This window comes from Quercus suber, unplaced genomic scaffold (genome assembly GCF_002906115.3).
Source record: "Quercus suber isolate HL8 unplaced genomic scaffold, Cork oak 2.0 scaffold_7, whole genome shotgun sequence".
Taxonomy (NCBI): domain Eukaryota; kingdom Viridiplantae; phylum Streptophyta; class Magnoliopsida; order Fagales; family Fagaceae; genus Quercus; species Quercus suber.
Window position 1 is genome coordinate 1,110,719 of NW_027069473.1, and position 12,695 is coordinate 1,123,413.

Sequence of the window (12,695 nt, forward strand, 5' to 3'; positions counted from 1 at the left end):
TACCTAATTAATACTAGCATTTTATCTCTCTCTCTCTCTCTCTCTCTCTCTCTCTCTCTCTCTCTCTCTCTCTCCTTATTTATTGCTTTCCACCATATAATATTTTCTTCAACACAATTTAACAATATATATATATATATATTTATAAAATATTGCTCGGAGAAACAAGAAAAATGCACAGCAAATTGCTCGGAGAAATAAGAAAAATACACAGCAAGTAGGAAAAATGCCTTATTCTTTTGGAATTATTTTGAACAAGTCTTTCATGCCCTGGTTTAATCGACGGTTTTTTATGAAATGGACAAAAGACTAAAACATAAACATTTAGAACTTATCTAAGCCATGTTCATATAAGGTTGTATCGCCAAGGTTTGAGGCTTCCTTAACTACTTGTTTTATCCACACAATAGAAAATAGACTTTTCTCTCTCTCATCAATGCCAAAAATTCTGCAAAAGTTAGTCTCACTTTCCAAGGAGGAACTTATATTATCTTGCACAAATTCAACACTTTCTTGACGGTGATGAATCATAGGGAAAAATCAAAGCCATGCATAACCTTAATTAACACTGCACAAGTATGCTCTAAAATGGAGTAGTTAATTTTTCATTGAGTTACTTACCAAGGAAATTTCTACCACTATTTATATCCAAGAGCCTATATGAAGTTCATAAGCCCAACTACATATCTAGTTAAATCTGTTAGATTCCCTTGCCATTATGTACAATAATGATAAATCTATCCTATGTAGCATACTTTTTGTTGCTTCCAAAGGCTCAAATTAAATGGCCTCCTTTCAAATCTTCTTCGTGTCAACTTTCTTCTTCTTCCTCCATAACACAGCATCAAGAGCCGAAATTTGCGAAACAATATTATCTTGCGATGGCTACGCATCAGATTTTAGGATTAAATCTTCGTCTCAATATTATCTTCCCAGACGGTTCCTAAACTTCAACTTCACTACTATGGGCTCTCCTTTCTACTACTCATTAGAGACTGATGAGTATTACAACTTCTACAACTGCTCCAACGCCAGGAAACTCAAGATTGGTGAATTTGGTTTGGTTCCTTGCCTTAGCGGCCATGACTTTAAGGTCTTCATGGTGAATTTGAAAGTCATTTGCTGACTTTTGTTTTGGGTAGTTTTGTGAAATCAATGAAAATGAAATTATTTTTCAAATTTTTTTTGTTAGATTGTGTTGAAAAAATATATTATTTAGTGGAAAGCAATAAATAAGGAGAGAGAGGGAGAGAATACTAGTATTAATTAGGTGATACGATAGAAAACAATAGCATTTAATGGTGTTTTTTTAACCGTTAGATCTCTTAGAAATCTATGGTGTAAAAAATGTGTAAGTTTATAAGAGTTACACTAGGTGTAACTTGAACCCATCTCAAATTATTGTTCATATATATATATATATAAAATAAAGATATTAATTATTATTGTTTAGTGAACTTTGATTATTATTGCTTAGAATATTTTTATCAATTACTAGTCGCTAACCCGTGCGATGCACGGGATAATTAAATAAAATTTATACACATTCACTTTTATTGGTACAATCATTTGAAAACAATTCTAACTAATACCCAAATGTAACAAACACATTGACTTACTATTTAAAGTAGTCTTCTAAAAAACATGATTGGCTATACAAATCTCATTGTTGTCATGCAAAGGATTTATAGACTATTAATCCCAAAAATATGGGCTTATGCTGTCATTAGAATTTACACATATTGTGCAACTAAGCCTTAATTTCTCAGCAACTGTTAAAAATATAAATTGCAAATATATAAATTAATAAAGACCAAGACTTGAAGGGGACTCATTAAACTTCAAATTAGAGTAGTAATATCACTTTCTCAATCTTTGCTCAGTTGTAAAAATAATATAGAGAAAATTCAAAACATGGAAAGAAAATAAAAATTACAACAATTATTTCCATTATCTTTCATGCTATACTTTGTAATTGTATGGAATTAAGTCAACTCAATTTAAGTAGTTGTAATAAAGTTGGCTTCTACCATTCTCTATTCTATAACAATATGAACATATCAAATTTCTCAAACAATTACCGGCATTGCAGTAAAATGATTTATTATTGAAAATAAGAAACAATTAAGCTCATCCCTTAAAGATTTATCTCTTGTACTTGTATGATATGGGTATTTCTATTCAAACTTTAAAATAGATTATGGGTCTTACTTGAATGTTTTCCTTGTGGTGAGGACAAATAAAATGAGAGAGGTGCTTCATGACCTTCAAAGCAAAAAATCTTTCTTCTAGTCAAATTCAAAACTCATAAGAGGAGTAAGAGAGAAAGAAAATACTCAATGAAAAACCATAGTGAATGAAGAAAAGATTTATGAGCTTCCAAAGATCCACACAGATTTCAGCCATAGGTGCAACATGCCAAGTTAAGAAATATAAATATTGATCTACGGGTGCAATTTTTTAATAGACAATAGCAATTTCATGGACAATAGAAATTTTTTAATACTTATTGAGAAAGAAGATAATCTGAGATTTTTCCTCCTTTTTATTTTTATTTTTATTTTTTTATAAATAATGTAAATTTTTTCCTAGATTAATTGAATCAGATCACGAATGAAAACCCCAGAAACTAATATCATACTTTCTTTTTTGCTTAAAATAAACAAATAAGCAAATAATTTTTTTGACCAAATACAAAAACTATAACCTTGATCCACCAACCAACTGCCCCTCCCCCTATTTTGAAATTCACGTCTCTAGAGAGAGAGAGAGAGAGAGAGAGAGAGAGTTTGCAGAATTCATGGCTTTATTTTCTAGTCAGATTTATTTGTTTAGAATCACAAATTTGATCAATGTCAAGATTTCAAAATTTGGGAGGATTGGACAATAACTTTCGAATATTTGAAGACCTTTTATCTTAAAACATGCATCAATCGTGACAGTTTATTTGTAAAACAGAGCATTGTGTTACTGTTTATGTCCACAAAACCAAATAATTGAAGTGTAATACTCAAGACTCAAATTATTATCAATAAACATAATGGTTCTAAAATATAAATATTTTTAAAAAGCTGCAAGCCACTATCATTGAACATAGCAATAACGTAGTTACTGCATAGATAAAGTGTACCTGCTAGCTTTCAATCACGCATCAAACATGCAATACACAAATAGTGAGAGCACTGATCTGATCTGTTCGCTAGTTTCCACTAGCTAGTCAATGAAGGCTAGAGCGGTCCGAGGGAATCTAGTCAAGGAAATCCAACGCATGGCAGTTCGGCGACAACACAATGGTTTTGTGACTGACCTTGAATCACAATGGTGGCATGGAGGCGAGTCTATTGGGTTTGGGTGCGTCAGGGTTTAGGGAATGGCTTTGTTTTTTGTTTTGGACTGTAATTGGCGATAGTAGTGTGAGAGGAGTAGCTTTTGAGAGAGGGGTAAGGTTGCCAGGGTTTTGAGGTAGGAAGAGAGGAGTTATAACATGAGTCTTTCTCTCTTCTTTTTTGAATCCTCACGTGAGTCTTTTTTGTATTTTAATTTTAATGTGAATCTCTCTAATATTTTAGTCAAAAGAGTTTTTAATTTTATTTATTGTGCTGAAGTGGAAAATTGTGAGAGCTTCAAAAGTTTTGGTTATATATATATATATATATATAGATTACTATACTCATAGATTTGGTCAAATGTATAAATTAATTGTAACTTTATTTGCAAGAATAGATTGTTAAGAGAATCATATTTGAGCTTATTTTAGTTGGACTTTAAAAAAGATTTAAGATCAGGTTAAATTTTTTATTTTAAGGGTAAAAAAAAGAAAAGAAAAAAAATTAAAAAACATATATATTTTGCTAGCTTAGGGGATTCATTTGAACCCCCTATAAACCCAAACTTAATGCCGATCCTGTGCTGTAAAGACCATTTGATCCATCATCCAGTCAAAATAGATAAGATTTGGAGTTTAAATCAATACTATGTTTGTCTCCCTTAAGGATTGAAGAACTTTTCAAAAAGATTGAATCAAAGAATCATTCTTTTGTTAAAAATTTGAATGTAGAGAATTGTAATAATTCATCTATAACCAAAGAACTTTGACCCGGAGTTGACTTCTTCTTCTTGTGCCCACATAAGCTTTGCAAACTCCACAATTTTACACATCACCCATATGTTCTTTTAAAATTTTTAATGCATTATTTTTAAAAGCCTACTATTTGAATACCCCTTCGATAAGAATGGTTGGAAATTTATACGGGATGAGAAGATAAGAGGTGGTCGTGGTGCAGCTTACAATACACATACGGTAGAGAAAGTATTTAGGGATTTTATTGTTAAACACATTGAATGAGGTGGACGTGGTGCAGTTTATATGAATATTCATTGAATGTTTATTTCTCTATTCATATTTCCAAGATTGAATGTGTTTGTTAGGGTTCTTATGTAGAATTGTAGATATGTATCAGGTATATGTGCTTGTGCTCTTTGTAATTAGGTTTTATTTTTCAATATGCAGAACTCTATCTCAATTTATTACATACTTGCATTTGTATATGTATCAGACTAGGGGCCCCCCTAGTCTTGAGGAAAAAAAAAATATATATATATATATATATATAAATAAATATAATTCCTTGAAATCTGTAAGAGGATTCCTAGGCCTCACTGGTTATTACAACAAGTTCATCAAGGGGTATGTCCATCTTGTTGCTCCATTGCCAAACTTACTGAAGAAACATTCCTTTTCAATGGGATGATGCAGCTCAAGAAGTATTTGAAGAACTTAAGAAAGCTATTTGTAATCTATCAGTCCTTGCATCACTTGACTTCTCCAAGACATTCATATTAGAATGTGATGAATCAGGCCAATGATAGGGAGTTGTCTTGATGCAAGAAAGGGGGGCCATAGCCTTTCACGACCAAGTTCTTAGGGAGAAGATCCTGCATTTGTCCACTTATGAGGAGGCCCTATCATCTAGGAAAGCCCTTCGTTATTTAAACTAATCAACAGAGTCTTAAATTCCTCTTAGAATAGATAATTGGCACCCTTGCTCAACAAAAATGGACAGCCAAACTTATGAACTACACGTTTCAAATTGAGTATAAAAAGGGGAAGGACAACAAGCCTTGTCCAAAAAAAAGGGAGGACCCAGCGAAATAAGCAGCCCTATCGTCGTAATATCCTACAAGAATTCTCCATTGTCAGGGTGTTTTGAAAGTTTTTTAAAACATTGTTTTAAGAAGTTGAATCTTTTCTGTTGGGAAGTTTGAAATTTCTATATACTAATTGTGTGGATGGCATAACTATTAAGTTGTATTTTCAGAATGGTTTTGAATTTCGATATACTACAACATGGGTTTCTGCCTATACCTTAACTTGAGTTGATTCCAGTTTACAAATGCCCACATTCCAAGTGCTTATCTTGCAGTATTACATAAAATTTAACTTCCAAAAACACACATAACTCAACTAATATTACTATAATGTAAGCTTAGCTACAGCATTAACATTATCATTTCATTGCTTAGAGAACAATACCGTGCCTGCAAGCAAATGGAAGCGAGATATTTTGAGATTCAGCTGTGTGCAATATATACTGGTCCTGCTTTCTCAATATTAAAAAAATAAAAAAATAAAAAAAAAACTGGGATTATTCTCGTCAACCAAACAGAAGCATATTGATTGTAAGTAACACAATTCAACATTTTCTATATTCTTAGCGCTTTTTCGTACCTCGGGAACGAAGAACTCGTGAACCACTCCGCGTTGTCTGTCGTGAACAGTGACTTTATGGGTCGGGATCGAGGGAGAGAAGTTGTTGTTGTTGTTACCGGCTCGACCGGACTGCGTTTGGAGCTCCGAAGTTGTTTTTTCGCGGCGACATTTCAGTGAACTAAAGCGGTGATTGTAAGTCTTCGGCGAAGAGAGTTGCCGGTACGGCGAAGTGCAGGAATTACAGGGAAGTCTAAGAAAGTCCATGGATATTATTTCTCTCTCAGAATATCTCTTTATCTTTCTATCTCTTTGTCTCAGTCGGTCTCTTTAATGTCTATTGCTTTTAGTTGTAAAAAGGGTTATAATGGGAAGTGGCGGTAAAAAGTGAAAAATGAGCAAAAACTAGTTTAATCTTTCCACGGGTCGCACGTAGGGAAAAGTTATTGAATATGAGATTTAAAAAAATATTATTTTAATTATTTTATTTTATTTTAATTTTTTGTGCGATGGTCTAAGAGATATTTGATATTATCAAATAAAATGAATATCACCAATCTTCAACCTTCAATGAAATTTTATACCGGAAAAGATAAGTGACATCTATAATTTGATTACTAAATATAAAACTTGTAATAAGCATTGCTATCTGGAATTTATGAGTAAACCGTGACAATTATTGGCATATTTTTCGTAACATATAACACCATAGAAATATATATTTTAACCTCAAGTCAAAATGAATTTTTGTGACCATAAAATTTGTTTGTGTATAACTATATTGAGAGTAAAGATTTTAACTAGAAACTATTTTTGTGGTCATCAAGTAGGTGACATATATGTTTGGCATATGCCCTTGAAGCAGGGACCGGCCTAGAATTTTGAGTTAAGGGAGGCCAGAGCATAAGTAAAAAAATAATTATGAAATTTCAAATAAGCATCTATTTAGTATTAACAAAGAAAAATACACAAAATCAATTTTAGTTTTAAGACAAATACATTATGATGCAATCATCTACTAACAAAAATAAAAACATAAAACATCGTTGTTTCTTACTACATTAGAGCATCTGTATCAGCTCATGTAAAAATTTCTGTCTATTTTAGTATAATAATATACTTTTTTATTTTATTTACTTACTTTTCAAAATACCTCATATCAGATTATTTATTTTATACTACATTTCATGAAATACTATTCCATTATCAATTTTTTTATTATTATCTCAAAATAATCTCTCTCTCCCTCAACCAAAAATCACTGACCACAATCTAAATAATTTGTAAAACATTCATTTGCATAGCTAAATTAACTGTGTAAATTTTTCCAATCAACCCCAAAATACATCGATATCAATCTATGTATCATTGTACAAAAATACAATTGTGCTATAATAATTGTGTAAATTTGCAAAAATACATTTGTACTACAATAATTGTGTAAATTTACATAATTACTGTAGCACAAATGTATTTTTGCATAATTATACATAGACTAATGTGGGTATATTTTGGGGTTGATTGGACAAATTAGTGCCTTATTCTATTTTAAAATTGATGCGAATGCTATTACAATGAAATCAATGTAAAATTGTAGGGGAGGGGCCCAAATATAAAATTGTAAAAATATACTTTTATATTTATTTATATATATATATATATATATTTTTTTTTTTCCTCAAGACTAGGGGGGCCCCTAGTCTGATACATATACAAATGCAAGTATGTAATAAATTGAGATAGAGTTCTGCATATTGAAAAATAAAACCTAATTACAAAGAGCACAAGCACATATACCTGATACATATCTACAATTCTACANTTTGGTGTTGGTATGGATTTGTTGCTGCCTTGTTTTTGGAATAGTTTGGTGTTGATTCTTTGATAGATGAGTTGCTATTGGAGTTGCTGACTGGTTGAAGTACATAGGTTGCTGGTTGGAGTTTGTTTTAATTCAATCCACCATATTTATTTAATGTTAGTTTGTTCTTCAGATTGCTATTATGAAGTCCAAAGACAGTGCTCAACCCCCTAATCATTTCTTGTCTCCTGATATGTTACCAATTACTTCCATTCGTCTAAATGGTAGTAATTATGCTCAGTGGGCACAGGCAGTTGAAGTCTTTCTTCTTGGTAGAAAGAAGTTTGATTACATGATTAATGAACCCCCTGTACCTACAAACCCTAAATTTGTTGATTGGAGAGCCGAAGATGCACAAATTAGGAGTTGTTTGTGGAATAGCATGGAGTCTAAGATCAATTGTAGTTTGGTTTTCTTACCAACTACAAAACTTGTTTAGGAACAAGCCAAGGAACTTTACTCTGGTGTTAATAATTTGAAGCGGATTTATGATCTTCATCAAAATTATTTCTCCTTGAGTTTGAGTGATATTTCTTTGGAGGACTATTATAACAAATTTAAGGGTGTATGTGAATAACTCAATATTTATCAGCCCATCTCCTCTGATGTTAAAATTATGAAGAAACAACGAGATTCTATTTATGTTGCTCACTTCCTCTCTGGTTACCTAAAAGTTTGAATCCAGTTAAATCACAAATTTTAGCTAGTCCAAACCTCCCTTCATTGAATGAAGTTTTTGGTAGACTTTGACAAGCCACATTATCTGATTCGATTACTGCCCCTTTCTCTTCCTCCAATACTAATGCATTACCTTCTAATGATAAATTTGCCTTTACCACTTATATGGGGAGTAATAGAGGTGGTCGTGGAGGTCGAGGTTGTGGGGGCCGAGGCCGTGGAGGTCATGACCAAGGGGGCTATGGTAGTGAACAAGGGGGTCATGGTAGAGGACGTAATCTTTGTAAGTGCACTTATTATCATGGTGAGAATCATACAGTAGACTTTTGTTGGGAGTTGTATGGTAAACCCTCGGCTCACCAAGCTAGTTTTCAAGTTCAAAAACCGCCTTCACAATCACTTCCACCAACATCCAGAGTAGTCTCTATTCCTGAAGAAGAGAACAATCGCCTCTTGTCTCTACATTCCAACTTTGTTAGGTCTGATTCTACTGCTACTTTAGCTCAACAAGGTACTTCCGCTGCTTGTCTTGCCACTCAAGACCCTTGGGTCTTTGACTCAAGTGCTATTGATCATATGATAGGTACCTCAAGTTTACTCTCTAACCTTGAGCAATCTAGTAGTCCTCCCAATGTTACATTGGCAGATGGCTCAACCACTACAGTTTCCAATTTGGGCACTGCCAATCTTAGTCCTAATCTTTCTCTCTCTTCTGTCTTATATATTCCTAATTTTCCTTTTAACCTTTTGTCAATTAGTAAGCTTACTAAAATTTTGAATTGTGTTGCCATTTTTTTATCCACTCATTGTATCTTTCAGGATCTCAAGACGGGGAAGATTATTGGTGGAGGGCATGAAGTCGGTGGACTTCATTACCTAGATTGATGTGGTTCTTCTCGTTTAGTGGCTTCTCATTTGTCTATCTCGCCTCTTCAGCATCATTGTCGCCTTGGTCATCCATCTCTCAAGAATTTGAAGTCATTAGTTCCGTCATGTCGTCAAATTGAGTCTTTACAATGTGAAGCATGTTAGTTGGGTAAATAACATAGGGTGCCTTTTGCCTCTAAGCATGAGAGTCATGTTAGTAGTCCTTTTAATTTAGTTCATTCTGATATTTGGGGTCTAATAAACACTCCCTGATTGTTGGGATTTAGATATTTTGTCATTTTTGTTGATTATTATTCTAGAGTCACCTATCTTTGTCTTATGAAAGAACGGTCTGAATTGTACTTAATTTTCAAATCATTTTATATGGAAATAAAGACTCAATTTAATGCTTCACTTTGTATTTTTTGGTTTGATAATGCTTGTGAATATTTTCATACATCCTTGTCTCAATTTTTTGATGATCATGGTATAATTCAGCAATCTTCATGCCCCCATACTCCACAACAAAATGGTGTTACTGAATGCAAAATGCGTCATTTGTTAGAGGTCACTCATGCCTTAAAGTTTCATATGCGTGTTCCCAAATCATATTGGAGTGATGCTATTTTCACTGCCTGTCATCTAATTAATCGTATGCCTTCCACTGTTCTAGGTAGTCAGATCCCTTATACTATGCTCTCTCCTAATGCACCTTTGTTTCATCTACCTCCTAAGATCTTTGGTTGTGTGTGCTACGTTCATATCTTAGGTCTAGGGAGTGACAAACTTGATCCTAGATCCATTAAATATGTTTTTCTTGAGTATTCTTGTACTCAAAAGGGATATTGATGTTACTCATCTACTCTTCAGCATCGTTTCATTAGTGCTGATGTCACATTTGATGAATCTCAGTCCTATTTCTCTCCTTTGGTTGCTTGTGACAGTTTTCCTCCTTGTCTTCCTCTCCTACCACCTGCGTCTCCTATTGAATCTCCTCAAAAACCACTCCAGGTATATTGTCGTCGACAGAAACCTCCAACAGAGACTTCTACCCCGCCTAGTGATCTGACTCCTGATCTTGCCTCTCTTCCAATTGATTTGCACAAAAGTAAGTGTTCTTGCACCTCTCATCCTATCTCTCAATTTGTCTCTTATGGTCACTTGTCTTCATCTCTTCATGCCTTCACCACATCCTTGAATTCTACTGTTGTTCCTAAGTCTGTCCAGGAGGCTATGTCCATCTCTGGTTGGAAGTCTGCTATGGAGGTAGAAATGTCTGCATTGTCTGAAAATGCTACTTGGTCTTTAGTTACTCATCCTCCAGGGAAAATTATTGTTGGTTGTCATTGGGTGTATATATATATATATTTTTTTTTTTGATAAGTAATAAGATATATTGATATCAAAAGGGAAACACCCTAGCACACAGGGAGTGAACAAGGAGCCAACAAATCAAAAACAAAAATTGCAAGAATCTAGGAAAACAAAAAGAGAAGGGAAAGATTTGTTTTGCAAAGCAAACAACCAATCCAACAAAGTTCTAAAAAAGAAAAGCTTGAGGTCCGGAATAGATCTCTCAGTATCTTCGAAACAACAACTATTCATCTCCCTCCAAAGACACCACATTAAGCCATGAGGAACGATGGACCATATATAACCATTTCGATGACGACCAAAGCTGCCTTGCCAACACCCTAACAGCCCCAAAACAGTATGAGGCATAACCCAAGATACTCCAAATAAACCCAAAACCATAGACCAAAGATCCATAGCAACGGGACAATGAAGGAAGAGATGGTCAACCGATTCACCATTACTATTGAGCGTTTGAAAGCTCGCTTGGTTGTCAAAGGGTATACCCAGACATACGGTGTTGACTATGCCGAGACATTCTCATCTGTTGCTAAAATTTCTTCTATCCAGATTTTGATCTCCTTAGCTGCTAATTTGGGCTGGCCATTACTCCAGTTAGATGTCAAAAATGCCTTCTTGAATGGTGATTTGAAGGAAGAGGTGTATATGGAGCAACCACCTGGGTTTGTTACTTAAGAGGAGTCTGGAAAAGTGTGTAGGTTGCATAAGGCCATCTATGGTCTTAAACAATCTCCTAGAGCTTGGTTTGGTAAATTCAGTGAAGTAGTGCTAAAGTTTGGATTACAACGTTGCCTCTCTGATCACTTTGTGTTTTCTCACACTTTTGATAGAGGAAAGATTTTGTTGATAGTATATGTTGATGATATTATAATCATTGGAGATGACAATATTGATGATTTGAAAAGATACCTTCAAAACTCCTTTCGAACTAAGGATTTGGGTAAACTTCGTTATTTCTTGGGTATTGAGGTAGCACGATCTAAAGAAGACATCAATTTCTCACAAATGTAGTATGAGTTGGATATTTTGGAAGAAACTGGATTGGTAGGAACTAAACCAGTGGAGACTCCTATGGATCCTAATGTCAAATTATATGAAGATCAGGGGGAGTTGTTATCTAATCCTGAGAGATATCGTCGTCTAGTTGGTAAACTGAATTATCTTACAATTACTCGCCCAGATATATCATTTGTAGTTAGTTTTTTGAGCCAGTTTATGAAAGATTCTTGCCTTCCACATTGGGAGGCAGTTATTCGGATTGTGAGATATCTTAAAGCACATCCAGGTCGTGATCTTTTGTATAAAGCTAATGGTCACCTACAGGTAAAAGCCTACACTGATCCTGATTGGGCTGGATCATCGTCAGATAGAAAATCCCCTACTGGGTATTGTACTTTTCTGGGAGGAAATCGGATTACTTGGAGAAGTAAGAAACAAACTGTTGTTGCCAAGTCTAGTGCAGAGGCTGAATATATAGTCATGGCACACACATCATGTGAGCTTATGTGGATTAAGCATTTACTTGAGGAATTAAGATTTGTTGTGAAGCTGCCTATGACTATGCATTGTGATAATCAAGCAGCAATTTACATTGCCTCCAATCCTGTGTTCCATTAGCGAACCAAACATATTGGAGTAGATTGTCATATTACTTGGGAGAAAGTAGAAGATGGTGTAATTGCTACTCCATATGTTTCTACAAGAGTCTAGATTGCTGATATGTTTACCAAAACTTTATGTAAGACTAGTTTGGGTTCTTTATGTAACAAGTTAGGATTGTATAATATATATTCTCTAGCTTGAGGGGGAGTGTTATGAGTAATAGGGGCAAAACAGTAATATCATGTACTTTATATATAAATAATATTTTGTGTTAGGGTTGACTTATCAAACCCTAAACACCTTCACCGTAAACAACAATTTATTTATTTTAAATTTAATAAAATAAATTTATTGATTAAAAATAGACCAAGTAAAAAGGGGCAAACAAGAATTGTTTTGAATTTCTTCTTGAATTTAATAAGGCCTAATTTAGGGATCTATTAGCGCTTACCTGAAAACCCAGAGTGAAAAGTGAGAGAGCACATCAAACAATCACACATTAACCAATAAAGACAGTTAATTGTTTAGGTTCAAAAAGTAAATTGTTACCATATATATATATATATAGAGAGAGAGAGAGAGAGAGAGAAGTTAAAAAGAATAAAG

General features: G+C 33.9%; 1 protein-coding gene across 1 annotated transcript; it reads right to left on the bottom strand.

Annotated features, from left to right (window-relative positions):
* Positions 1-4,630: 4,630 nt before the first annotated feature.
* LOC136068254 (ferredoxin C 2, chloroplastic) lies at positions 4,631-6,058 on the bottom strand. The gene is made up of 2 exons (XM_065775167.1): positions 5,729-6,058; positions 4,631-5,600 (listed from the first exon to the last, which is right to left on the bottom strand). The coding sequence occupies exons 1-2, from the start codon at positions 5,972-5,974 to the stop codon at positions 5,520-5,522; spliced, it is 327 nt and encodes a 108-aa protein (XP_065631239.1). The 5' UTR covers positions 5,975-6,058; the 3' UTR covers positions 4,631-5,519.
* Positions 6,059-12,695: the final 6,637 nt, after the last annotated feature.